This window comes from Taudactylus pleione, unplaced genomic scaffold (assembly GCF_031769625.1).
Source record: "Taudactylus pleione unplaced genomic scaffold, aTauple2 ptg001066l, whole genome shotgun sequence".
In the NCBI taxonomy this organism is placed as follows: Eukaryota; Metazoa; Chordata; class Amphibia; order Anura; family Myobatrachidae; genus Taudactylus; species Taudactylus pleione.
This window is the reverse complement of record NW_028285467.1, coordinates 739,709-767,520: the sequence shown is the minus strand read 5'-3', so window position 1 is coordinate 767,520 and position 27,812 is coordinate 739,709. Positions and strand designations below refer to the sequence as shown.

The 27,812-nt window shown below is 57.6% G+C and overlaps 1 protein-coding gene across 1 annotated transcript; it reads left to right on the top strand.

Moving 5' to 3' along the window:
- Positions 1-438: 438 nt before the first annotated feature.
- Positions 439-27,812, top strand: LOC148453894 (uncharacterized). The gene is made up of 8 exons (XM_088461550.1): positions 439-532; positions 4,854-4,931; positions 5,034-5,160; positions 5,735-5,815; positions 15,582-15,695; positions 16,213-16,302; positions 16,566-16,724; positions 26,524-27,812. Exons 2-8 carry the CDS (start codon positions 4,884-4,886, stop codon positions 27,669-27,671), a joined length of 1,767 nt encoding a protein of 588 aa, XP_088317676.1. The 5' UTR covers positions 439-532; positions 4,854-4,883; the 3' UTR covers positions 27,672-27,812.

The window sequence follows — 27,812 nt, the reverse complement described above, 5'->3', positions numbered from 1 at the left end:
AGTGAGGTGTATGGGGGGGATATGGGGAGCAGTGAGGTGTATGAGGGGGGATATGGGGAGCAGTGAGGTGTATGAGGGGGATATGGGGAGCAGTGAGGTGTATGGGGGGGATATGGGGAGCAGTGAGGTGTATGAGGGGGGATATGGGGAGCAGTGAGGTGTATGGGGGGATATGGGGAGCAGTGAGGTGTATGGGGGGGATATGGGGAGCAGTGAGGTGTATGAGGGGGGATATGGGGAGCAGTGAGGTGTATGGGGGGATATGGGGAGCAGTGAGGTGTATGGGGGGGATATGGGGAGCAGTGAGGTGTATGAGGGGGGATATGGGGAGCAGTGAGGTGTATGAGGGGGAATATGGGGAGCAGTGAGGTGTATGAGGGGGATATGGGGAGCAGTGAGGTGTATGAGGGGGACTCCGGCGTTACAGGGGGAGGTTTCCCGATCACGTGACAGCTATACGGGGCGGGGTCGCGCTACTTCCGGTTCCGGTTTTTGGCTTCAGCTGAGGCGGCTCCGGTGTGATTGTACCCGGGTGAGTTAGGAGACACTGCTGGTCCCAGGAGCTGACTCTCTAATGACAGGACACTGCTGGTCCCAGGAGCTGACTCTCTAATGACAGGACACTGCCGGTCCCAGGAGCTGACTCTCTAATGACAGGACACTGCCGGTCCCAGGAGCTGATTCTCTAATGACAGGACACTGCCGGTCCCAGGAGCTGACTCTCTAATGACAGGACACTGCTGGTCCCAGGAGCTGACTCTCTAATGACAGGACACTGCTGGTCCCAGGAGCTGACTCTTTAATGACAGGACACTGCTGGTCCGAGGATCTGACTCTTTAATGACAGGACACTGCTGGTCCCAGGAGCTGACTCTCTAATGACAGGACACTGCCGCACCCAGGAGCTGACTCTCTAATGACAGGACACTGCCGGTCCCAGGAGCTGACTCTCTAATGACAGGACACTGCCGGTCCCAGGAGCTGACTCTTTAATGACAGGACACTGCTGGTCCGAGGATCTGACTCTTTAATGACAGGACACTGCTGGTCCCAGGAGCTGACTCTCTAATGACAGGACACTGCCGCACCCAGGAGCTGACTCTCTAATGACAGGACACTGCCGCACCCAGGAGCTGACTCTCTAATGACAGGACACTGCCGGTCCCAGGAGCTGACTCTCTAATGACAGGACACTGCCGCACCCAGGAGCTGACTCTCTAATGACAGGACACTGCCGGTCCCAGGAGCTGACTCTCTAATGACAGGACACTGCCGGTCCCAGGAGCTGACTCTTTAATGACAGGACACTGCTGGTCCGAGGATCTGACTCTTTAATGACAGGACACTGCTGGTCCCAGGAGCTGACTCTCTAATGACAGGACACTGCCGCACCCAGGAGCTGACTCTCTAATGACAGGACACTGCCGCACCCAGGAGCTGACTCTCTAATGACAGGACACTGCCGGTCCCAGGAGCTGACTCTCTAATGACAGGACACTGCCGCACCCAGGAGCTGACTCTTTAATGACAGGACACTGCTGGTCCCAGGAGCTGACTCTCTAATGACAGGACACTGCCGGTCCCAGGAGCTGACTCTCTAATGACAGGACACTGCTGGTCCCAGGAGCTGACTCTCTAATGACAGGACACTGCCGGTCCCAGGAGCTGACTCTCTAATGACAGGACACTGCTGGTCCCAGGAGCTGACTCTCTAATGACAGGGCACTGCTGGTCCGAGGATCTGACTCTTTAATGACAGGACACTGCTGGTCCCAGGAGCTGACTCTCTAATGACAGGACACTGCCGGTCCCAGGAGCTGACTCTCTAATGACAGGACACTGCCGGTCCCAGGAGCTGACTCTCTAATGACAGGACACTGCCGGTCCCAGGAGCTGACTCTTTAATGACAGGACACTGCCGGTCCCAGGAGCTGACTCTCTAATGACAGGACACTGCTGGTCCCAGGAGCTGACTCTCTAATGACAGGACACTGCTGGTCCCAGGAGCTGACTCTCTAATGACAGGACACTGCTGGTCCCAGGAGCTGACTCTCTAATGACAGGACACTGCTGGTCCCAGGAGCTGACTCTCTAATGACAGGACACTGCCGCTCCCAGGAGCTGACTCTCTAATGACAGGACACTGCTGGTCCCAGGAGCTGACTCTCTAATGACAGGACACTGCTGGTCCCAGGAGCTGACTCTCTAATGACAGGACACTGCTGGTCCCAGGAGCTGACTCTCTAATGACAGGACACTGCCGCTCCCAGGAGCTGACTCTCTAATGACAGGACACTGCTGGTCCCAGGAGCTGACTCTCTAATGACAGGACACTGCCGCTCCCAGGAGCTGACTCTCTAATGACAGGACACTGCTGGTCCCAGGAGCTGACTCTTTAATGACAGGACACTGCCGCTCCCAGGAGCTGACTCTCTAATGACAGGACACTGCCGCTCCCAGGAGCTGACTCTCTAATGACAGGACACTGCCGGTCCCAGGAGCTGACTCTCTAATGACAGGACACTGCCGGTCCCAGGAGCTGACTCTCTGACAGGACACTGCTGGTCCGAGGATCTGACTCTTTAATGACAGGACACTGCTGGTCCCAGGAGCTGACTCTCTAATGACAGGACACTGCTGGTCCCAGGAGCTGACTCTTTAATGACAGGACACTGCTGGTCCCAGGAGCTGACTCTTTAATGACAGGACACTGCCGCACCCAGGAGCTGACTCTCTAATGACAGGACACTGCTGGTCCCAGGAGCTGACTCTCTAATGACAGGACACTGCTGGTCCCAGGAGCTGACTCTCTAATGACAGGACATTGCCGGTCCCAGGAGCTGACTCTCTAATGACAGGACACTGCCGCTCCCAGGAGCTGACTCTCTAATGACAGGACACTGCTGGTCCCAGGAGCTGACTCTCTAATGACAGGACACTGCCGGTCCCAGGAGCTGACTCTTTAATGACAGGACACTGCTGGTCCCAGGAGCTGACTCTCTAATGACAGGACACTGCCGCACCCAGGAGCTGACTCTCTAATGACAGGACACTGCTGGTCCCAGGAGCTGACTCTCTAATGACAGGACACTGCCGTTCCCAGGAGCTGACTCTTTAATGACAGGACACTGCCGCTCCCAGGAGCTGACTCTCTAATGACAGGACACTGCCGCTCCCAGGAGCTGACTCTCTAATGACAGGACACTGCTGGTCCCAGGAGCTGACTCTCTAATGACAGGACACTGCCGGTCCCAGGAGCTGACTCTCTAATGACAGGACACTGCCGGTCCCAGGAGCTGACTCTCTAATGACAGGACACTGCTGGTCCGAGGATCTGACTCTTTAATGACAGGACACTGCTGGTCCCAGGAGCTGACTCTCTAATGACAGGACACTGCCGGTCCCAGGAGCTGACTCTCTAATGACAGGACACTGCCGGTCCCAGGAGCTGACTCTCTAATGACAGGACACTGCTGGTCCCAGGAGCTGACTCTCTAATGACAGGACACTGCCGGTCCCAGGAGCTGACTCTCTAATGACAGGACACTGCCGGTCCCAGGAGCTGACTCTCTAATGACAGGACACTGCTGGTCCGAGGATCTGACTCTTTAATGACAGGACACTGCTGGTCCCAGGAGCTGACTCTCTAATGACAGGACACTGCCGCTCCCAGGAGCTGACTCTCTAATGACAGGACACTGCTGGTCCCAGGAGCTGACTCTCTAATGACAGGACACTGCCGCTCCCAGGAGCTGACTCTCTAATGACAGGACACTGCTGGTCCCAGGAGCTGACTCTTTAATGACAGGACACTGCCGCTCCCAGGAGCTGACTCTCTAATGACAGGACACTGCCGCTCCCAGGAGCTGACTCTCTAATGACAGGACACTGCTGGTCCCAGGAGCTGACTCTCTAATGACAGGACACTGCCGGTCCCAGGAGCTGACTCTCTAATGACAGGACACTGCTGGTCCGAGGATCTGACTCTTTAATGACAGGACACTGCTGGTCCCAGGAGCTGACTCTCTAATGACAGGACACTGCTGGTCCCAGGAGCTGACTCTTTAATGACAGGACACTGCTGGTCCCAGGAGCTGACTCTTTAATGACAGGACACTGCCGCACCCAGGAGCTGACTCTCTAATGACAGGACACTGCTGGTCCCAGGAGCTGACTCTCTAATGACAGGACACTGCTGGTCCGAGGAGCTGACTCTCTAATGACAGGACATTGCCGGTCCCAGGAGCTGACTCTCTAATGACAGGACACTGCCGCTCCCAGGAGCTGACTCTCTAATGACAGGACACTGCTGGTCCCAGGAGCTGACTCTCTAATGACAGGACACTGCCGGTCCCAGGAGCTGACTCTTTAATGACAGGACACTGCCGGTCCCAGGAGCTGACTCTCTAATGACAGGACACTGCTGGTCCCAGGAGCTGACTCTCTAATGACAGGACACTGCCGGTCCCAGGAGCTGACTCTCTAATGACAGGACACTGCCGGTCCCAGGAGCTGACTCTCTAATGACAGGACACTGCTGGTCCGAGGATCTGACTCTTTAATGACAGGACACTGCTGGTCCCAGGAGCTGACTCTCTAATGACAGGACACTGCCGGTCCCAGGAGCTGACTCTCTAATGACAGGACACTGCCGGTCCCAGGAGCTGACTCTCTAATGACAGGACACTGCTGGTCCGAGGAGCTGACTCTCTAATGACAGGACACTGCTGGTCCCAGGAGCTGATTTAGTTAGCCTGCTCTGTGCTGGTGTCTGTGCCTGGTGCAGCTTCCTGTAACGCATTAGACCCCTGTTATATTGGACACAGGAGCTGACACTCTTTTTGTGTTCTCAGGCACCAGAGTGAGCCGCTCCCAATATCCCGATGGAGAAACGTAAAGAGAAGAAAAAATGCAGCTCGACGTCTGCAATGGTAAGAAAGTGTCCAAGGCATGCTGGTACTTGTAGTTCAGTTGCAGATGGAAAGCCACAGGTTGCCTGACTGCCGTATTCCATCCCCCCCCGACCGCTACAGGTGACGGTGACCTTCCATGACGTAGCGGCTTGCTTCCAGCAGGAGGACTGGGACATCATGGAGGAGTGGCAGCAGGAACTGTACCGCTCGGCCATGAGGGAGATACACTCGGCACTGCGAGATTTAGGTGAGGGATGGGGGTATGTACACACCTGTATTCTCTTCTTATAGGACTTTACCTTATGACGGTGCTAGTTAGTAGGACAGGTGCCATTGTTTTCTTTCTCATTCCTGTAGTCCATTTGTCTTCTCCCTGAGTTCTCTTGTCAGTGGCCTAGTGTGTGACATCATTGGGAGGCGAGGTATGACATCAGGGGCACAGCGCGATACACATTCACCTGCACTACACATCATGTTTCCAACGTCACAGTCCTCCCAATGCTCTGAGGTCACAGTCCTCCCAATGCTCTGAGGTCACAGTCCTCCCAATGCTCTGAGGTCACAGTCCTCCCAATGCTCTGAGGTCACAGTCCTCCCAATGCTCTGGGGTCACAGTCCTCCCAATGCTCTGGGGTCACAGTCCTCCCAATGCTCTGAGGTCACAGTCCTCCCAATGCTCTGAGGTCACAGTCCTCCCAATGATCTGGGGTCACAGGGGATAAGACTTTGCTCTATGCGATGCTGCCTAGTCAGGGTCACTCCTATGCTGTGATATACCGCAGTCTCCGATATACCCTCAGTCTTCTATCCAATGTCCACAGGGTTCAGAATCCTTAATCCAGAGCTGCTGGTGAAGATTGAGAAGTCGAGTGACATTGGACGCAATGAGAACCCCTCAACAAGTGCGTGAGTTCAGTACCTAATCGGGGAGTAATGGCAGTCTCAGTGTCCGGTGCGGGGGAGTAATAATGGCAGTCTCAGTGTCTGGTGCAGGGGAGTAATGGCGGTCTCAGTGTCTGGTGCGGGGGAGTAATGGCAGTCTCAGTGTCTGGTGCGGGGGAGTAATGGCAGTCTCTGTGTCTGGTGCGGGGGAGTAATGGCAGTCTCAGTGTCTGGTGCGGGGGAATAATGGCAGTCTCAGTGTCTGGTGCGGGGGAGTAATGGTAGTCTCAGTGTCTGGTGCGGGGGAGTAATGGTAGTCTCAGTGTCTGGTCCGGGGGAGTAATGGCAGTCTCAGTGTCTGGTGCGGGGGAGTAATAATGGCAGTCTCAGTGTCTGGTGCGGGGGAGTAATGGCAGTCTCAGTGTCTGGTGCGGGGGAGTAATGGCAGTATCAGTGTCTGGTGCGGGGGAGTAATGGCAGTCTCAGTGTCTGGTGTGGGGGACACACAGTGCCTGGTGCGGGGGAGTAATGGCAGTCTCAGTGTCTGGTGCGGGGGAGTAATGGCAGTATCAGTGTCTGGTGCGGGGGAGTAATGGCAGTCTCAGTGTCTGGTGCGGGGGAGTAATGGCAGTATCAGTGTCTGGTGCGGGGGAGTAATGGCAGTATCAGTGTCTGGTGCGGGGGAGTAATGGCAGTCTCTGCCTGGTGCAGGGGAGTAATGGCAGTCTCAGTGTCTGGTGTGGGGGAGTAATGGCAGTCTCAGTGTCTGGTGCGGGGGAGTAATGGCAGTATCAGTGTCTGGTGCGGGGGAGTAATGGCAGTATCAGTGTCTGGTGCGGGGGAGTAATGGCAGTCTCAGTGTCTGGTGCGGTGGACACACAGTGTCTGGTGCGGGGTTGTAATGGCAGTCTCAGTGTCTGGTGCGGGGGAGTAATGGCAGTCTCAGTGTCTGGTGCGGGGGAGTAATGGCAGTCTCAGTGTCTGGTGCGGGGGACACACAGTGTCTGGTGCGGGGGAGTAATGGCAGTATCAGTGTCTGGTGCGGGGGAGTAATGGCAGTATCAGTGTCTGGTGCGGGGGAGTAATGGCAGTCTCAGTGTCTGGTGCGGTGGACACACAGTGTCTGGTGCGGGGGAGTAATGGCAGTATCAGTGTCTGGTGCAGTGGAGTAATGGCAGTCTCAGTGTCTGGTGCGGGGGAGTAATGGCAGTCTCTGTGTCTGGTGCGGGGGAGTAATGGCAGTATCAGTGTCTGGTGCGGGGGAGTAATGGCAGTCTCAGTGTCTTGTGCGGGGGAGTAATGATGGCAGTCTCAGTGTCTGGTGCGGGGGAGTAATGATGGCAGTCTCAGTGTCTGGTGCGGGGGAGTAATGATGGCAGTCTCAGTGTCTGGTGCGGGGGAGTAATGATGGCAGTCTCAGTGTCTGGTGCGGGGGAGTAATGATGGCAGTCTCAGTGTCTGGTGCGGGGGAGTAATGGCAGTCTCAGTGTCTGGTGCGGGGGAGTAATGGCGGTATCAGTGTCTGGTGCGATGGAGTAATGGCGGTCTCTGTGTCTGGTGCGGGGGAGTAATGGCAGTCTCAGTGTCTGGTGCGGGGGAGTAATGGCAGTCTCAGTGTCTGGTGCGGGGGAGTAATGGCAGTCTCAGTGTCTGGTGCGGGGGAGTAATGGCAGTCTCTGTGTCTGGTGCGGGGGAGTAATGGCAGTCTCTGTGTCTGGTGCGGGGGAGTAATGGCAGTCTCAGTGTCTGGTGCGCGGGAGTAATGGCAGTCTCAGTGTCTGGTGCGGGGGAGTAATGGCAGTCTCTGTGCCTGGTGCGGGGGAGTAATGGCAGTCTCAGTGTCTGGTGCGGGGGAGTAATGGCAGTATCAGTGTCTGGTGCGATGGAGTAATGGCAGTCTCTGCCTGGTGCAGGGGAGTAATGGCAGTCTCAGTGTCTGGTGCGGGGGAGTAATGGCAGTATCAGTGTCTGGTGCGGTGGACACACAGTGTCTGGTGCGGGGGAGTAATGGCGGTCTCAGTGTCTGGTGCGAGGGAGTAATGGCAGTCTCTGTGTCTGGTGCGGGGGAGTAATGGCAGTCTCAGTGTCTGGTGTGGGGGAGTAATGGCAGTATCAGTGTCTGGTGCGGGGGAGTAATGGCAGTCTCTGCCTGGTGCAGGGGAGTAATGGCAGTCTCTGCCTGGTGCAGGGGAGTAATGGCAGTCTCAGTGTCTGGTGCGGGGGAGTAATGGCAGTATCAGTGTCTGGTGCGGTGGACACACAGTGTCTGGTGCGGGGGAGTAATGGCGGTATCAGTGTCTGGTGCGGGGGAGTAATGGCAGTCTCAGTGTCTGGTGCGGGGGAGTAATGGCAGTCTCTGTGTCTGGTGCGGGGGAGTAATGGCAGTCTCAGTGTCTGGTGCGGGGGAGTAATGGCAGTCTCAGTGTCTGGTGCGGGGGAGTAATGATGGCAGTCTCAGTATCTGGTGCGGGGGAGTAATGATGGCAGTCTCAGTGTCTGGTGCGGGGGAGTAATGGCAGTCTCAGTGTCTGGTGCGGGGGAGTAATGGCAGTCTCTGTGTCTGGTGCGGGGGAGTAATGGCAGTCTCAGTGTCTGGTGCGGGGGAGTAATGGCAGTCTCTGTGCCTGGTGCGGGGGAGTAATGGCAGTCTCAGTGTCTGGTGCGGGGGAGTAATGGCAGTATCAGTGTCTGGTGCGATGGAGTAATGGCAGTCTCTGCCTGGTGCAGGGGAGTAATGGCAGTCTCAGTGTCTGGTGCGGGGGAGTAATGGCAGTATCAGTGTCTGGTGCGGTGGACACACAGTGTCTGGTGCGGGGGAGTAATGGCGGTATCAGTGTCTGGTGCGGCGGAGTAATGGCAGTCTCAGTGTCTGGTGCGGGGGAGTAATGGCAGTCTCTGTGTCTGGTGCGGGGGAGTAATGGCAGTCTCAGTGTCTGGTGCGGGGGAGTAATGGCAGTATCAGTGTCTGGTGCGGGGGAGTAATGGCAGTCTCTGCCTGGTGCAGGGGAGTAATGGCAGTCTCCGTGTCTGGTGCGGGGGAGTAATGGCAGTCTCAGTGTCTGGTGCGGGGGAGTAATGGCAGTATCAGTGTCTGGTGCGGGGGAGTAATGGCAGTCTCTGCCTGGTGCAGGGGAGTAATGGCAGTCTCAGTGTCTGGTGCGGGGGAGTAATGGCAGTATCAGTGTCTGGTGCGGTGGACACACAGTGTCTGGTGCGGGGGAGTAATGGCGGTATCAGTGTCTGGTGCGGGGGAGTAATGGCAGTCTCAGTGTCTGGTGCGGGGGAGTAATGGCAGTCTCTGTGTCTGGTGCGGGGGAGTAATGGCAGTCTCAGTGTCTGGTGCGGGGGAGTAATGGCAGTCTCAGTGTCTGGTGCGGGGGAGTAATGATGGCAGTCTCAGTGTCTGGTGCGGGGGAGTAATGGCAGTCTCAGTGTCTGGTGCGGGGGAGTAATGGCAGTCTCAGTGTCTGGTGCGGGGGAGTAATGGCAGTCTCTGTGTCTGGTGCGGGGGAGTAATGGCAGTCTCTGTGTCTGGTGCGGGGGAGTAATGGCAGTCTCAGTGTCTGGTGCGGGGGAGTAATGATGGCAGTCTCAGTGTCTGGTGCGGGGGAGTAATGGCAGTCTCAGTGTCTGGTGCGGGGGAGTAATGGCAGTCTCAATGTCTGGTGCGATGGAGTAATGGCAGTCTCTGCCTGGTGCAGGGGAGTAATGGCAGTCTCAGTGTCTGGTGCGGGGGAGTAATGGCGGTATCAGTGTCTGGTGCGATGGAGTAATGGCAGTCTCTGCCTGGTGCGGGGGAGTAATGGCAGTCTCAGTGTCTGGTGCGGGGGAGTAATGGCAGTCTCAGTGTCTGGTGCGGGGGAGTAATGGCAGTCTCTGTGTCTGGTGCGGGGGAGTAATGGCAGTCTCTGTGTCTGGTGCGATGGAGTAATGGCAGTCTCTGCCTGGTGCAGGGGAGTAATGGCAGTCTCAGTGTCTGGTGCGGGGGAGTAATGGCAGTATCAGTGTCTGGTGCGGTGGACACACAGTGTCTGGTGCGGGGGAGTAATGGCGGTATCAGTGTCTGGTGCGGGGGAGTAATGGCAGTATCAGTGTCTGGTGCGGGGGAGTAATGGCAGTCTCAGTGTCTGGTGCGGGGGAGTAATGGCAGTCTCAGTGTCTGGTGTGGGGGAGTAATGGCAGTCTGTGTCTGGTGCGGGGGAGTAATGGCAGTTTCAGTGTCTGGTGCGGGGGAGTAATGGCAGTCTCAGTGTCTGGTGCGGTGGACACACAGTGTCTGGTGCGGGGGAGTAATGGCAGTATCAGTGTCTGGTGCAGTGGAGTAATGTAAGTCTCAGTGTCTGGTGCAGGGGAGTAATGGCAGTCTCAGTGTCTGGTGCGGGAGAGTAATGGCAGTCTCAGTGTCTGGTGCGGGGGAGTAATGGCAGTCTCAGTGTCTGGTGCGGGGGAGTAATGGCAGTCTCTGTGTCTGGTGCGGGGGAGTAATGGCAGTCTCTGTGTCTGGTGCGGGGGAGTAATGGCAGTCTCAGTGTCTGGTGCGGGGGAGTAATGGCAGTCTCTGTGCCTGGTGCGGGGGAGTAATGGCAGTCTCAGTGTCTGGTGCGGGGGAGTAATGGCAGTATCAGTGTCTGGTGCGATGGAGTAATGGCAGTCTCTGCCTGGTGCAGGGGAGTAATGGCAGTCTCAGTGTCTGGTGCGGGGGAGTAATGGCAGTATCAGTGTCTGGTGCGGTGGACACACAGTGTCTGGTGCGGGGGAGTAATGGCGGTATCAGTGTCTGGTGCGGCGGAGTAATGGCAGTCTCAGTGTCTGGTGCGGGGGAGTAATGGCAGTCTCTGTGTCTGGTGCGGGGGAGTAATGGCAGTCTCAGTGTCTGGTGCGGGGGAGTAATGGCAGTATCAGTGTCTGGTGCGGGGGAGTAATGGCAGTCTCTGCCTGGTGCAGGGGAGTAATGGCAGTCTCCGTGTCTGGTGCGGGGGAGTAATGGCAGTCTCAGTGTCTGGTGCGGGGGAGTAATGGCGGTATCAGTGTCTGGTGCGGCGGAGTAATGGCAGTCTCAGTGTCTGGTGCGGGGGAGTAATGGCAGTCTCTGTGTCTGGTGCGGGGGAGTAATGGCAGTCTCAGTGTCTGGTGCGGGGGAGTAATGGCAGTATCAGTGTCTGGTGCGGGGGAGTAATGGCAGTCTCTGCCTGGTGCAGGGGAGTAATGGCAGTCTCCGTGTCTGGTGCGGGGGAGTAATGGCAGTCTCAGTGTCTGGTGCGGGGGAGTAATGGCAGTATCAGTGTCTGGTGCGGGGGAGTAATGGCAGTCTCTGCCTGGTGCAGGGGAGTAATGGCAGTCTCAGTGTCTGGTGCGGGGGAGTAATGGCAGTATCAGTGTCTGGTGCGGTGGACACACAGTGTCTGGTGCGGGGGAGTAATGGCGGTATCAGTGTCTGGTGCGGGGGAGTAATGGCAGTCTCAGTGTCTGGTGCGGGGGAGTAATGGCAGTCTCAGTGTCTGGTGCGGGGGAGTAATGGCAGTCTCTGTGTCTGGTGCGGGGGAGTAATGGCAGTCTCAGTGTCTGGTGCGGGGGAGTAATGGCAGTCTCAGTGTCTGGTGCGGGGGAGTAATGATGGCAGTCTCAGTGTCTGGTGCGGGGGAGTAATGGCAGTCTCAGTGTCTGGTGCGGGGGAGTAATGGCAGTCTCAGTGTCTGGTGCGGGGGAGTAATGGCAGTCTCTGTGTCTGGTGCGGGGGAGTAATGGCAGTCTCTGTGTCTGGTGCGGGGGAGTAATGGCAGTCTCAGTGTCTGGTGCGGGGGAGTAATGATGGCAGTCTCAGTGTCTGGTGCGGGGGAGTAATGGCAGTCTCAGTGTCTGGTGCGGGGGAGTAATGGCAGTCTCAATGTCTGGTGCGATGGAGTAATGGCAGTCTCTGCCTGGTGCAGGGGAGTAATGGCAGTCTCAGTGTCTGGTGCGGGGGAGTAATGGCGGTATCAGTGTCTGGTGCGATGGAGTAATGGCAGTCTCTGCCTGGTGCGGGGGAGTAATGGCAGTCTCAGTGTCTGGTGCGGGGGAGTAATGGCAGTCTCAGTGTCTGGTGCGGGGGAGTAATGGCAGTCTCTGTGTCTGGTGCGGGGGAGTAATGGCAGTCTCTGTGTCTGGTGCGATGGAGTAATGGCAGTCTCTGCCTGGTGCAGGGGAGTAATGGCAGTCTCAGTGTCTGGTGCGGGGGAGTAATGGCAGTATCAGTGTCTGGTGCGGTGGACACACAGTGTCTGGTGCGGGGGAGTAATGGCGGTATCAGTGTCTGGTGCGGGGGAGTAATGGCAGTATCAGTGTCTGGTGCGGGGGAGTAATGGCAGTCTCAGTGTCTGGTGCGGGGGAGTAATGGCAGTCTCAGTGTCTGGTGTGGGGGAGTAATGGCAGTCTGTGTCTGGTGCGGGGGAGTAATGGCAGTTTCAGTGTCTGGTGCGGGGGAGTAATGGCAGTCTCAGTGTCTGGTGCGGTGGACACACAGTGTCTGGTGCGGGGGAGTAATGGCAGTATCAGTGTCTGGTGCAGTGGAGTAATGTAAGTCTCAGTGTCTGGTGCAGGGGAGTAATGGCAGTCTCAGTGTCTGGTGCGGGAGAGTAATGGCAGTCTCAGTGTCTGGTGCGGGGGAGTAATGGCAGTCTCAGTGTCTGGTGCGGGGGAGTAATGGCAGTCTCTGTGTCTGGTGCGGGGGAGTAATGGCAGTCTCTGTGTCTGGTGCGGGGGAGTAATGGCAGTCTCAGTGTCTGGTGCGGGGGAGTAATGGCAGTCTCTGTGCCTGGTGCGGGGGAGTAATGGCAGTCTCAGTGTCTGGTGCGGGGGAGTAATGGCAGTATCAGTGTCTGGTGCGATGGAGTAATGGCAGTCTCTGCCTGGTGCAGGGGAGTAATGGCAGTCTCAGTGTCTGGTGCGGGGGAGTAATGGCAGTATCAGTGTCTGGTGCGGTGGACACACAGTGTCTGGTGCGGGGGAGTAATGGCGGTATCAGTGTCTGGTGCGGCGGAGTAATGGCAGTCTCAGTGTCTGGTGCGGGGGAGTAATGGCAGTCTCTGTGTCTGGTGCGGGGGAGTAATGGCAGTCTCAGTGTCTGGTGCGGGGGAGTAATGGCAGTATCAGTGTCTGGTGCGGGGGAGTAATGGCAGTCTCTGCCTGGTGCAGGGGAGTAATGGCAGTCTCCGTGTCTGGTGCGGGGGAGTAATGGCAGTCTCAGTGTCTGGTGCGGGGGAGTAATGGCAGTATCAGTGTCTGGTGCGGGGGAGTAATGGCAGTCTCAGTGTCTGGTGCGATGGAGTAATGGCAGTCTCTGCCTGGTGCAGGGGAGTAATGGCAGTCTCAGTGTCTGGTGCGGGGGAGTAATGGCAGTATCAGTGTCTGGTGCGGTGGACACACAGTGTCTGGTGCGGGGGAGTAATGGCGGTATCAGTGTCTGGTGCGGGGGAGTAATGGCAGTCTCAGTGTCTGGTGCGGGGGAGTAATGGCAGTCTCTGTGTCTGGTGCGGGGGAGTAATGGCAGTCTCAGTGTCTGGTGCGGGGGAGTAATGGCACTCTCAGTGTCTGGTGCGGGGGAGTAATGATGGCAGTCTCAGTGTCTGGTGCGGGGGAGTAATGATGGCAGTCTCAGTGTCTGGTGCGGGGGAGTAATGGCGGTATCAGTGTCTGGTGCGATGGAGTAATGGCAGTCTCTGCCTGGTGCAGGGGAGTAATGGCAGTCTCAGTGTCTGGTGCAGGGGAGTAATGGCAGTATCAGTGTCTGGTGCGGGGGAGTAATGGCAGTATCAGTGTCTGGTGCGGGGGAGTAATGGCAGTCTCAGTGTCTGGTGCGGTGGACACACAGTGTCTGGTGCGGGGGAGTAATGGCAGTATCAGTGTCTGGTGCAGTTGAGTAATGGAAGTCTCAGTGTCTGGTGCGGGGGAGTAATGGCAGCCTCAGTGTCTGGTGCGGGGGAGTAATGGCAGTCTCTGTGTCTGGTGCGGGGGAGTAATGGCAATCTCAGTGTCTGGTGCGGGGGAGTAATGGCAGTCTCAGTGTCTTGTGCGGGGGAGTAATGGCAGTCTCAGTGTCTGGTGCGGGGGAGTAATGATGGCAGTCTCAGTGTCTGGTGCGGGGGAGTAATGATGGCAGTCTCAGTGTCTGGTGCGGGGGAGTAATGGCGGTATCAGTGTCTGGTGCGATGGAGTAATGGCAGTCTCTGCCTGGTGCGGGAGAGTAATGGCAGTCTCAGTGTCTGGTGCGGGGGAGTAATGGCAGTCTCAGTGTCTGGTGCGGGGGAGTAATGGCAGTCTCTGTGTCTGGTGCGGGGAAGTAATGGCAGTCTCAGTGTCTGGTGCGGGGGAGTAATGGCAGTCTCTGTGTCTGGTGCGGGGGAGTAATGGCAGTCTCAGTGTCTGGTGCGGGGGAGTAATGGCAGTATCAGTGTCTGGTGCGGGGGAGTAATGGCACTCTCAGTGTCTGGTGCGGGGGAGTAATGATGGCAGTCTCAGTGTCTGGTGCGGGGGAGTAATGGCGGTATCAGTGTCTGGTGCGATGGAGTAATGGCAGTCTCTGCCTGGTGCGGGAGAGTAATGGCAGTCTCAGTGTCTGGTGCGGGGGAGTAATGGCAGTCTCAGTGTCTGGTGCGGGGGAGTAATGGCAGTCTCTGTGTCTGGTGCCGGGGAGTAATGGCAGTCTCAGTGTCTGGTGCGGGGGAGTAATGGCAGTATCAGTGTCTGGTGCGGGGGAGTAATGGCACTCTCAGTGTCTGTTGCGGGGGAGTAATGATGGCAGTCTCAGTGTCTGGTGCGGGGGAGTAATGATGGCAGTCTCAGTGTCTGGTGCGGGGGAGTAATGGCGGTCTCTGTGTCTGGTGCGGGGGAGTAATGGCAGTCTCAGTGTCTGGTGCGGGGGAGTAATGGCAGTATCAGTGTCTGGTGCGGGGGAGTAATGGCACTCTCAGTGTCTGTTGCGGGGGAGTAATGATGGCAGTCTCAGTGTCTGGTGCGGGGGAGTAATGATGGCAGTCTCAGTGTCTGGTGCGGGGGAGTAATGGCGGTATCAGTGTCTGGTGCGATGGAGTAATGGCAGTCTCTGCCTGGTGCAGGGGAGTAATGGCAGTCTCAGTGTCTGGTGCGGGGGAGTAATGGCAGTATCAGTGTCTGGTGCGGGGGAGTAATGGCAGTATCAGTGTCTGGTGCGGGGGAGTAATGGCAGTCTCAGTGTCTAGTGCGGGGGAGTAATGGCAGTCTCAGTGTCTTGTGCGGGGGTGTAATGATGGCAGTCTCAGTGTCTGGTGCGGGGGAGTAATGATGGCAGTCTCAGTGTCTGGTGCGGGGGAGTAATGGCGGTATCAGTGTCTGGTGCGATGGAGTAATGGCAGTCTCAGTGTCCAGTGCGGGGGAGTTATGGTGAACCCAGTGCCCGGAGGGAGTATTGGCGGTCTCAGTGTCTGGTGCGGGGGAGTAATGGCAGTCTCAGTGTCTGGTGCGGGGGAGTAATGGCAGTCTCAGTGTCTAGTGCGGAGGAGTTATGGTGGACCCAGTGCCCGGAGGGAGATTTATGGTGGTCTCAGTGCCCGGTATTGTGTAAGTCTGATCTCTGGTCCTCACACCTGTGCTGAGGCCCCGGCAGCCCATGGTTTGTGGAGATCCATCGGGGAGCACAGGTGAATATACTGAATTGTTAGGATGCTGTGATAGATCCATCAGACAGGTCCAGGTGGTGATGCCCCAGGACGGTGGTGATAACCATTGGTGTGTCCTGGAATCTGCCTGAGCGCCCCTCATGTCTCTGTATGACAGGTAATGCGGTGCTTGTCCCAGACATCCTGCTACACGTAGAAGAAGACGAGCAGGAGCCCTCTAACGTCTCCCTGGCAGCAGGCAGAGGAAGACCTCTACTGGAGCCCACACGAGGTAAGCGGCAGGATGGCGATGACAGACCGCGCTCCTCCTACGTTTCCCAGCATTCAGGTGGGCAGATAATCCGATCACGTGACAGGATTGGCTTCCTCTCTGGTCAGTGACCCGTGGCCGGGATTATTGGCTTCAGTCAGATTATGCACATGTATGTGGGGCCAGCGGAGCATGTGATGTGTCATGTGATGCAGCATGGATGAAACACGAATGAGAAACAACATTAATGTCCCCCAGGCCCCACGCAATGATAATATTAGCCGCACGTTTAAGTCTAGAGTGGGTCTCGGCCTCCAGACTCCATGTCCGCCCCACTATTGGGTCCTCCATCGTGTAGCACAGGGGATACCCCGCTTGGTTTGTTTGTCTGTGAGGCAGAGTCGGAACACTGGGTTCCAAGATGGCAGACCGTGAGGTGACCGGACGATGATAGTTTGATGATGATGTATGTATCGGGGCTACTTCTGTAACGTGTCTGTGCGTAGGCCTCATCCTGTGCTCTCCATTAATGATCCAGGCAATCGCGGACGGAAACCAGAACATCCCATGAAGGTGAAACAGGAGATGGACGCGTACTACCCCCAGCGGGAGCCTGGGGACTGTAAAGGTGAGCGGACAGCTGGCTTCCTCCTTCTATCCCAGAGGTCCTCAGCTCCAGTCCTCAGCTGCCACCAGCAGGTCATGTTTTGTGGATGTGTTTAATCATGCACAGGTGATTTAATCTATGTTGCTGGGTCAGTAATTATCCACCCTGCTTCCACAGACAGAAATCCTGAAAACATGACCTGCTTGGGGGTAGAGGTTTAGAAACCCTGGTCAGTCTCTTGTGTTGGCAGCCATCTTTAGCTATATTATTATATGTGTTGTCAGCTCCGTCACCAACGCCGCATGAGATGGTCGTTGTGGTGAAACACGAGAACATGGAGGACGAGCAGGAGCCAGTGGTGTCGGATAAGGAGGAGAACGAGAAGGCGTGCCAGAGTGATCGCCAGTCTGACGACAGTGCCGAGATGTCTGACCACGCCATCAGTGAGTAGTAGTAATGAGAATCCCTGGCTTAGACAGATGGTCTGCCCCTCACCTGTGCCCAGTCCAGCAGGGTCCCAGTACATCCTGTTGGTGAGCAGAATGGGCGCGTGCTGGGGCCTCTGTCCCCTACGTCTGATAGATCACCACTGAAGCCTGCCAGTAGATCACCCGGTGACCAGATCTCTCCTCTCTGATGGAAGAGCCGCCCCACATTGTAAGAATAGTCACGTCCCAGTAAGACAACCGGTGCAACAAGTTCCGAAAGCCCCCTATAAATTCCCCCTTACAGGTGGGCTGTGAGACGTGGGTAACCCACCCACTCCTTCTGTGTACCTGGCAGCTTCTGAGCGTGTTCATCACAAATTCCTATATTCAGGTTATCCCTTCCTAATAGGGTCCCCACCCGCCTGAGAAGTGAGAGCCTGCTCCGGCCTCATCCTCACACTGTCACTATATTATAGTAACCCGATCCCACCGCTCCCCTGGTGCCGCAGCACGCGCCTGCTCCGCCATCATCCTCACACTCTCACTATATTATAGTAACCCGATCCCACCGCTCCCCTGGTGCCGCAGCACGCGCCTGCTCCGTCGTCATCCTCACACTCTCACTATATTATAGTAACCCGATCCCACCGCTCCCCTGGTGCCGCAGCACGCGCCTGCTCCGGCCTCATCCTCACACTGTCACTATATTATAGTAACCTGATCCCACCGCTCCCCTGGTGCCGCAGCACGCGCCTGCTCCCGCCTCATCCTCACACTGTCACTATATTATAGTAACCCGATCCCACCGCTCCCCTGGTGCCGCAGCACGCGCCTGCTCCGCCATCATACTCTCACTATATTATAGTAACCCGATCCCACCGCTCCCCTGGTGCCGCAGCACGCGCCTGCTCCGGCCTCATCCTCACACTGTCACTATATTATAGTAACCCGATCCCACCGCTCCCCTGGTGCCGCAGCACGCGCCTGCTCCGCCATCATACTCTCACTATATTATAGTAACCCGATCCCACCGCTCCCCTGGTGCCGCAGCACGCGCCTGCTCCGGCCTCATCCTCACACTGTCACTATATTATAGTAACCTGATCCCACCGCTCCCCTGGTGCCGCAGCACGCGCCTGCTCCCGCCTCATCCTCACACTGTCACTATATTATAGTAACCCGATCCCACCGCTCCCCTGGTGCCGCAGCACGCGCCTGCTCCGGCCTCATCCTCACACTCTCACTATATTATAGTAACCCGATCCCACCGCTCCCCTGGTGCCGCAGCACGCGCCTGCTCCGGCCTCATCCTCACACTGTCACTATATTATAGTAACCTGATCCCACCGCTCCCCTGGTGCCGCAGCACGCGCCTGCTCCGGCCTCATCCTCACACTGTCACTATATTATAGTAACCCGATCCCACCGCTCCCCTGGTGCCGCAGCACGCGCCTGCTCCGGCCTCATCCTCACACTGTCACTATATTATAGTAACCCGATCCCACCGCTCCCCTGGTGCCGCAGCACGCGCCTGCTCCGGCCTCATCCTCACTATATTATAGTAACCCGATCCCAGCGCTCCCCTGGTGCCGCAGCACGCGCCTGCTCCGCCATCATCCTCACACTGTCACTATATTATAGTAACCTGATCCCACCGCTCCCCTGGTGCCGCAGCACGCGCCTGCTCCGGCCTCATCCTCACACTGTCACTATATTATAGTAACCTGATCCCACCGCTCCCCTGGTGCCGCAGCACGCGCCTGCTCCGGCCTCATCCTCACACTGTCACTATATTATAGTAACCCGATCCCACCGCTCCCCTGGTGCCGCAGCACGCGCCTGCTCCGGCCTCATCCTCACACTCACTATATTATAGTAACCCGATCCCACCGCTCCCCTGGTGCCGCAGCACGCGCCTGCTCCGGACTCATCCTCACTATATTATAGTAATCCGATCCCACCGCTCCCCTGGTGCCGCAGCACGCGCCTGCTCCGGCCTCATCCTCACACTGTCACTATATTATAGTAACCCGATCCCACCGCTCCCCTGGTGCCGCAGCACGCGCCTGCTCCGGCCTCATCCTCACTATATTATAGTAACCCGATCCCAGCGCTCCCCTGGTGCCGCAGCACGCGCCTGCTCCGCCATCATCCTCACACTGTCACTATATTATAGTAACCCAATCCCACCGCTCCCCTGGTGCCGCAGCACGCGCCTACTCCGCCATCATCCTCACACTCACTATATTATGGTAACCCGATCCCAGCGCTCCCCTGGTGCCGCAGCACGCGCCTGCTCCGCCATCATCCTCACACTCACTATATTATAGTAACCCGATCCCACCGCTCCCCTGGTGCCGCAGCACGCGCCTGCTCCGGCCTCATCCTCACACTGTCACTATATTATAGTAACCCGATCCCACCGCTCCCCTGGTGCCGCAGCACGCGCCTGCTCCGCCATCATCCTCACACTCTCACTATATTATAGTAACCCGATCCCACCGCTCCCCTGGTGCCGCAGCACGCGCCTGCTCCGCCATCATCCTCACACTCACTATATTATGGTAACCCGATCCCAGCGCTCCCCTGGTGCCGCAGCACGCGCCTGCTCCACCATCATCCTCACACTCACTATATTATAGTAACCCGATCCCACCGCTCCCCTGGTGCCGCAGCACGCGCCTGCTCCGGCCTCATCCTCACATTGTCACTATATTATAGTAACCCGATCCCACCGCTCCCCTGGTGCCGCAGCACGCGCCTGCTCCGGCCTCATCCTCACACTGTCACTATATTATAGTAACCAGATCCCACCGCTCCCCTGGTGCCGCAGCACGCGCCTGCTCCGGCCTCATCCTCACACTGTCACTATATTATAGTAACCCGATCCCACCGCTCCCCTGGTGCCGCAGCACGCGCCTGCTCCGGCCTCATCCTCACACTGTCACTATATTATAGTAACCTGATCCCACCGCTCCCCTGGTGCCGCAGCACGCGCCTGCTCCGCCATCATCCTCACACTCACTATATTATAGTAACCCGATCCCACCGCTCCCCTGGTGCCGCAGCACGCGCCTGCTCCGGCCTCATCCTCACACTGTCACTATATTATAGTAACCCGATCCCACCGCTCCCCTTGTGCCGCAGCACGCGCCTGCTCCGGCCTCATCCTCACACTGTCACTATATTATAGTAACCAGATCCCACCGCTCCCCTGGTGCCGCAGCACGCGCCTGCTCCGGCCTCATCCTCACACTGTCACTATATTATAGTAACCAGATCCCACCGCTCCCCTGGTGCCGCAGCACGCGCCTGCTCCGGCCTCATCCTCACACTGTCACTATATTATAGTAACCTGATCCCACCGCTCCCCTGGTGCCGCAGCACGCGCCTGCTCCCGCCTCATCCTCACACTCTCACTATATTATAGTAAGCCGATCCCAGCGCTCCCCTGGTGCCGCAGCACGCGCCTGCTCCGCCATCATCCTCACACTCACTATATTATAGTAACCCGATCCCACCGCTCCCCTGGTGCCGCAGCACGCGCCTGCTCCGGCCTCATCCTCACACTGTCACTATATTATAGTAACCCGATCCCACCGCTCCCCTGGTGCCGCAGCACGCGCCTGCTCCCGCCTCATCCTCACACTCTCACTATATTATAGTAACCCGATCCCACCGCTCCCCTGGTGCCGCAGCACGCGCCTGCTCCGGCCTCATCCTCACACTGTCACTATATTATAGTAACCTGATCCCAGCGCTCCCCTGGTGCCGCAGCACGCGCCTGCTCCGGCCTCATCCTCACACTGTCACTATATTATAGTAACCTGATCCCACCGCTCCCCTGGTGCCGCAGCACGCGCCTGCTCCGGCCTCATCCTCACACTGTCACTATATTATAGTAACCCGATCCCACCGCTCCCCTGGCGCTGCAGCACGCGCCTCCTCCGGCCTCATCCTCACACTCTCACTATATTATAGTAACCCGATCCCAGCGCTCCCCTTGTGCCGCAGCACGCGCCTGCTCCGGCCTCATCCTCACACTGTCACTATATTATAGTAACCCGATCCCACCGCTCCCCTGGTGCCGCAGCACGCGCCTGCTCCGGCCTCATCCTCACACTCTCACTATATTATAGTAACCTGATCCCACCGCTCCCCTGGTGCCGCAGCACGCGCCTGCTCCCGCCTCATCCTCACACTCTCACTATATTATAGTAAGCCGATCCCAGCGCTCCCCTGGTGCCGCAGCACGCGCCTGCTCCGCCATCATCCTCACACTCACTATATTATGGTAACCCGATCCCAGCGCTCCCCTGGTGCCGCAGCACGCGCCTGCTCCGGCCTCATCCTCACACTGTCACTATATTATAGTAACCTGATCCCACCGCTCGCCTGGTGCCGCAGCACGCGCCTGCTCCCGCCTCATCCTCACACTCTCACTATATTATAGTAACCCGATCCCACCGCTTCCCTGGTGCCGCAGCACGCGCCTGCTCCGGCCTCATCCTCACACTGTCACTATATTATAGTAATCCGATCCCAGCGCTCCCCTGGTGCCGCAGCACGCGCCTGCTCCGGCCTCATCCTCACTATATTATAGTAACCCGATCCCAGCGCTCCCCTGGTGCCGTAGCACGCGCCTGCTCCGCCATCATCCTCACACTGTCACTATATTATAGTAACCCAATCCCACCGCTCCCCTGGTGCCGCAGCACGCGCCTGCTCCCGCCTCATCCTCACACTGTCACTATATTATAGTAACCCGATCCCACCGCTCCCCTGGTGCCGCAGCACGCGCCTGCTCCGCCATCATCCTCACACTGTCACTATATTATAGTAACCCGATCCCACCGCTCCCCTGGTGCCGCAGCACGCGCCTGCTCCCGCCTCATCCTCACACTCTCACTATATTATAGTAACCCGATCCCACCGCTCCCCTGGTGCCGCAGCACGCGCCTGCTCCCGCCTCATCCTCACACTCTCACTATATTATAGTAACCCGATCCCACCGCTCCCCTGGTGCCGCAGCACGCGCCTGCTCCCGCCTCATCCTCACACTGTCACTATATTATAGTAACCCGATCCCAGCGCTCCCCTGGTGCCGCAGCACGCGCCTGCTCCGGCCTCATCCTCACACTGTCACTATATTATAGTAACCCGATCCCACCGCTCCCCTGGTGCCGCAGCACGCGCCTGCTCCGGCCTCATCCTCACACTGTCACTATATTATAGTAACCCGATCCCACCGCTCCCCTGGTGCTGCAGCACGCGCCTGCTCCGGCCTCATCCTCACACTCTCACTATATTATAGTAACCCGATCCCAGCGCTCCCCTTGTGCCGCAGCACGCGCCTGCTCCGGCCTCATCCTCACACTGTCACTATATTATAGTAACCAGATCCCACCGCTCCCCTGGTGCCGCAGCACGCGCCTGCTCCGGCCTCATCCTCACACTGTCACTATATTATAGTAACCTGATCCCACCGCTCCCCTGGTGCCGCAGCACGCGCCTGCTCCGGCCTCATCCTCACACTCTCACTATATTATAGTAACCTGATCCCACCGCTCCCCTGGTGCCGCAGCACGCGCCTGCTCCCGCCTCATCCTCACACTGTCACTATATTATAGTAACCCGATCCCAGCGCTCCCCTGGTGCCACAGCACGCGCCTGCTCCGGCCTCATCCTCACTATATTATAGTAACCCGATCCCAGCGCTCCCCTGGTGCCGCAGCACGCGCCTGCTCCGCCATCATCCTCACACTGTCACTATATTATAGTAACCCGATCCCACCGCTCCCCTGGTGCCGCAGCACGCGCCTGCTCCCGCATCATCCTCACACTGTCACTATATTATAGTAACCCGATCCCACCGCTCCCCTGGTGCCGCAGCACGCGCCTGCTCCGCCATCATCCTCACACTCTCACTATATTATAGTAACCCGATCCCACCGCTCCCCTGGTGCCGCGGCACGCGCCTGCTCCGCCATCATCTTCACTATATTATAGTAACCCGATCCCAGCGCTCCCCTGGTGCCGCAGCACGCGCCTGCTCCGGCCTCACACTCTCACTATATTATAGTAACCCGATCCCACCGCTCCCCTGGTGCCGCAGCACGCGCCTGCTCCGCTATCATCCTCACACTGTCACTATATTATAGTAACCCGATCCCACCGCTCCCCTGGTGCCGCAGCACGCGCCTGCTCCGGCCTCATCCTCACTATATTATAGTAACCCGATCCCAGCGCTCCCCTGGTGCCGCAGCACGCGCCTGCTCCGCCATCATCCTCACACTCACTATATTATGGTAACCCGATCCCAGCGCTCCCCTGGTGCCGCAGCACGCGCCTGCTCCCGCCTCATCCTCACACTGTCACTATATTATAGTAACCCGATCCCACCGCTTCCCTGGTGCCGCAGCACGCGCCTGCTCCGGCCTCATCCTCACACTGTCACTATATTATAGTAACCCGATCCCAGCGCTCCCCTGGTGCCGCAGCACGCGCCTGCTTCGGCCTCATCCTCACTATATTATACTAACCAGATTCCACCGCTCCCCTGGTGCCGCAGCACGCGCCTGCTCCGGCCTCATCCTCACACTGTCACTATATTATAGTAACCTGATCCCACCGCTCCCCTGGTGCCGCAGCACGCGCCTGCTCCCGCCTCATCCTCACACTCTCACTATATTATAGTAACCCGATCCCACCGCTCCCCTTGTGCCGCAGCACGCGCCTGCTCCGGCCTCATCCTCACACTGTCACTATATTATAGTAACCAGATCCCACCGCTCCCCTGGTGCCGCAGCACGCGCCTGCTCCGGCCTCATCCTCACACTGTCACTATATTATAGTAACCAGATCCCACCGCTCCCCTGGTGCCGCAGCACGCGCCTGCTCCGGCCTCATCCTCACACTGTCACTATATTATAGTAACCTGATCCCACCGCTCCCCTGGTGCCGCAGCACGCGCCTGCTCCCGCCTCATCCTCACACTCTCACTATATTATAGTAAGCCGATCCCAGCGCTCCCCTGGTGCCGCAGCACGCGCCTGCTCCGGCCTCATCCTCACACTGTCACTATATTATAGTAACCCGATCCCAGCGCTCCCCTGGTGCCGCAGCACGCGCCTGCTCCGGCCTCATCCTCACTATATTATAGTAACCCGATCCCAACGCTCCCCTGGTGCGGCAGCACGCGCCTGCTCCGCCATCATCCTCACACTGTCACTATATTATAGTAACCCAATCCCACCGCTCCCCTGGTGCCGCAGCACGCGCCTGCTCCGGCCTCATCCTCACACTGTCACTATATTATAGTAACCCGATCCCACCGCTCCCCTGGTGCCGCAGCACGCGCCTGCTCCCGCCTCATCCTCACACTCTCACTATATTATAGTATCCCGATCCCACCGCTCCCCTGGTGCCGCAGCACGCGCCTGCTCCCGCCTCATCCTCACTATATTATAGTAACCCGATCCCACCGCTCCCCTGGTGCCGCAGCACGCGCCTGCTCCCGCCTCATCCTCACACTCTCACTATATTATAGTAAGCCGATCCCACCGCTTCCCTGGTGCCGCAGCACGCGCCTGCTCCGGCCTCATCCTCACACTGTCACTATATTATAGTAACCCGATCCCAGCGCTCCCCTGGTGCCGCAGCACGCGCCTGCTCCGCCATCATCCTCACACTCACTATATTATGGTAACCCGATCCCAGCGCTCCCTTGGTGCCGCAGCACGCGCCTGCTCCGGCCTCATCCTCACACTGTCTCTATATTATAGTAACCTGATCCCACCGCTCCCCTGGTGCCGCAGCACGCGCCTGCTCCGGCCTCATCCTCACACTGTCACTATATTATAGTAACCCGATCCCAGCGCTCCCCTGGTGCCGCAGCACGTGCCTGCTCCGGCCTCATCCTCACACTGTCACTATATTATAGTAACCCGATCCCACCGCTCCCCTGGTGCCGCAGCACACGCCTGCTCCGGCCTCATCCTCACACTCACTATATTATGGTAACCCGATCCCAGCGCTCCCTTGGTGCCGCAGCACGCGCCTGCTCCGGCCTCATCCTCACACTGTCTCTATATTATAGTAACCTGATCCCACCGCTCCCCTGGTGCCGCAGCACGCGCCTGCTCCGGCCTCATCCTCACACTGTCACTATATTATAGTAACCCGATCCCACCGCTCCCCTGGTGCCGCAGAACGCGCCTGCTCCGGCCTCATCCTCACTCTGTCACTATATTATAGTAACCCGATCCCACCGCTCCCATGGTGCCGCAGCACGCGCCTGCTCCGCCATCATCCTCACATTCTCACTATATTATAGTAACCCGATCCCACCGCTCCCCTGGTGCCGCAGCACGCGCCTGCTCCGGCCTCATCCTCACACTGTCACTATATTATAGTAACCCGATCCCAGCGCTCCCCTGGTGCCGCAGCACGCGCCTGCTCCGGCCTCATCCTCACTATATTATAGTAACCCGATCCCACCGCTCCCCTGGTGCCGCAGCACGCGCCTGCTCCGGCCTCATCCTCACACTCACTATATTATAGTAACCCGATCCCACCGCTCCCCTGGTGCCGCAGCACGCGCCTGCTCCGTCGTCATCCTCACACTGTCACTATATTATAGTAACCCGATCCCACCGCTCCCCTGGTGCCGCAGCACGCGCCTGCTCCGCCATCATCCTCACACTGTCACTATATTATAGTAACCCGATCCCACCGCTCCCCTGGTGCCGCAGCACGCGCCTGCTCCCGCATCATCCTCACACTGTCACTATATTATAGTAACCCGATCCCACCGCTCCCCTGGTGCTGCAGCACGCGCCTGCTCCCGCATCATCCTCACACTGTCACTATATTATAGTAACCCGATCCCACCGCTCCCCTGGTGCCGCAGCACGCGCCTGCTCCGCCATCATCCTCACACTCTCACTATATTATAGTAACCCGATCCCAGCGCTCCCCTTGTGCCGCAGCACGCGCCTGCTCCCGCATCATCCTCACACTGTCACTATATTATAGTAACCCGATCCCACCGCTCCCCTGGTGCCGCAGCACGCGCCTGCTCCGCCATCATCCTCACACTCTCACTATATTATAGTAACCCGATCCCAGCGCTCCCCTGGTGCCGCAGCACGCGCCTTCTCCCGCCTCATCCTCACACTGTCACTATATTATGGTAACCCGATCCCAGCGGTCCCCTGGTGCCGCAGCACACGCCTGCTCCCGCCTCATCCTCTCACTGTCACTATATTAAAAATCAATCCATGAATATTCTATAGTCCTAGTCATAGAGTGATTATAAGAAGTAGATTTTGTGTAATTGTTCGTAGTTAGTAAAAGCAGCAGTTTCCTCACGGAATGTACCATCTATTAGCATATAACTACCCAGTCTAGTACCCATAGAGAGCCGATTCTGTCCCACATGTATATGAGAGACATGAGCTCCTGGTGAGGCCTCCTGAGATACCATCTAGGGCTTGATTCAGAGATGGAAGCAGACATGGCATCTGTACGCTAACGCCACTACAATTCCCTTCCCGACGGTGCAAGGACTCAGACACCCGCTCGCATCGTCTGTGTGCTGTCGGACCGTATGAGCTTGCGACTCTTACTCACGCGCGGGAGAAAGAATATCGGCCAACTCCGTGTATAATCGCCACTTCGCCCACCTCTGAATCAGGCCCCTAGCATTGTCGCGGCCCTCGCCCCTCACACCCTTCATGCGCGCTCTTGTGGATTCCAGTCCTGTGAGTCTGACCGCTTACGTTGTCTTCTCTGATGTGTTTGCCCCGTGCAGAGTTTGAGAGCGAGAACAGCATGGAGGAAACGTCTGCTGGAGAAGCTGAGAAATTGTGTGGACCCGTCCCCCTTATCGGGCCCGATGGCGACAACATTTTCCTCTTTTCCGAAACTGGAATCGCACTGAATCGGGCCCTGCCCCATGAGTACACCCTGGAGAACGCCATGGAGTTTGAGAAGTATCTGAGCAGCTTGGCTCACCCCGCCTTCCTGATGAGGGACTGCCAGAGGGCGGCAGCGCTGCCGCGCAGCGAGTTTGACCGGGGCTTTTATGAGAATTACAGCATCCACAGCAAACAGCGGCTGATGCTGATGGGGGAGAAGCGTTACCGCTGCACGGAATGCGGGAAGGGCTTCACGCGGAACTCTCACTTAAAGGCTCATAGGAGGATCCACACCGGGGAGAGGCCCTTCAGGTGCACGGAGTGCAACAAGACCTTCAGCGAAAACTCCCACCTCACGGTTCACCTGAGGGTCCACTCGGGGGAGAAGCGATACAAGTGCAACATGTGTGAGAAGAGCTTCAGCGAGAACTCCAACCTCATCGTCCACCAGCGGATCCACACCGGGGAGAAGCCGTACAAGTGCCCGGAGTGCGAGATCTGCTTCAGCCAGCACTCCAGCCTGGTGCGACACCGGCGCAAGCACTCGGGCGCCCGGCCGTACAAGTGCACCGCCTGCGAAAAGACTTTCAGCCAAAAGGGCCACCTGAGCAACCACATCCGGACACACACGGGGGAGAGGCCGTACAAGTGCGCCGAATGCGGGAAGTGCTTCAGCGAACACTCTCACCTCACGGGCCATCAGAAGATACACACGGGGGAGAAGCCCTACACGTGCGACGTCTGCCAGAAGGGCTTCAGCAAGATCTCCAACCTGAAGGCCCATCAGCAGATCCACACGGGCTACCGGCCGTACATCTGCACCCAGTGCGGCAAGAGCTTCACCCAACACTCCACCTTAGTCCGGCATCAGAGGGTCCACGTTGGGAAGATCGACTCTTTCTGGAGAAAAATATACGAGGACTCTGTAGAAACAAACAAAGATGTGACCTGGAAAGACGGCCACGTAATCAAGGGGCTGGAGTGTTACAATGGGCGGGAAGCTGAGGAGACCCTGCCCGGTGATCCCGGCAAGCGTTGTTGACCATCTGAGAGGACTGTGTGGTCCAACACTGCCCGCCACCTCCCGGTGTCTCGCTCCTTGCCCATGAATCCACTGTTTAATGTAAAAGCTGATGTTTTACCATTTCAACTTATTTATTTCATAAATGTATTTAAGCTTTAA

Bases quoted from the DNA above. Each gene is read 5' to 3' on its own strand.
- LOC148453894 (XM_088461550.1), top strand. From the start codon at position 4,884: ATGGAGAAACGTAAAGAGAAGAAAAAATGCAGCTCGACGTCTGCAATG. The intron at 5,816-15,581 runs GTGCGTGAGTTC...TCTGTATGACAG, and splicing joins CAATGAGAACCCCTCAACAA to GTAATGCGGTGCTTGTCCCA. The intron at 15,696-16,212 runs GTAAGCGGCAGG...TTAATGATCCAG, and splicing joins TCTACTGGAGCCCACACGAG to GCAATCGCGGACGGAAACCA.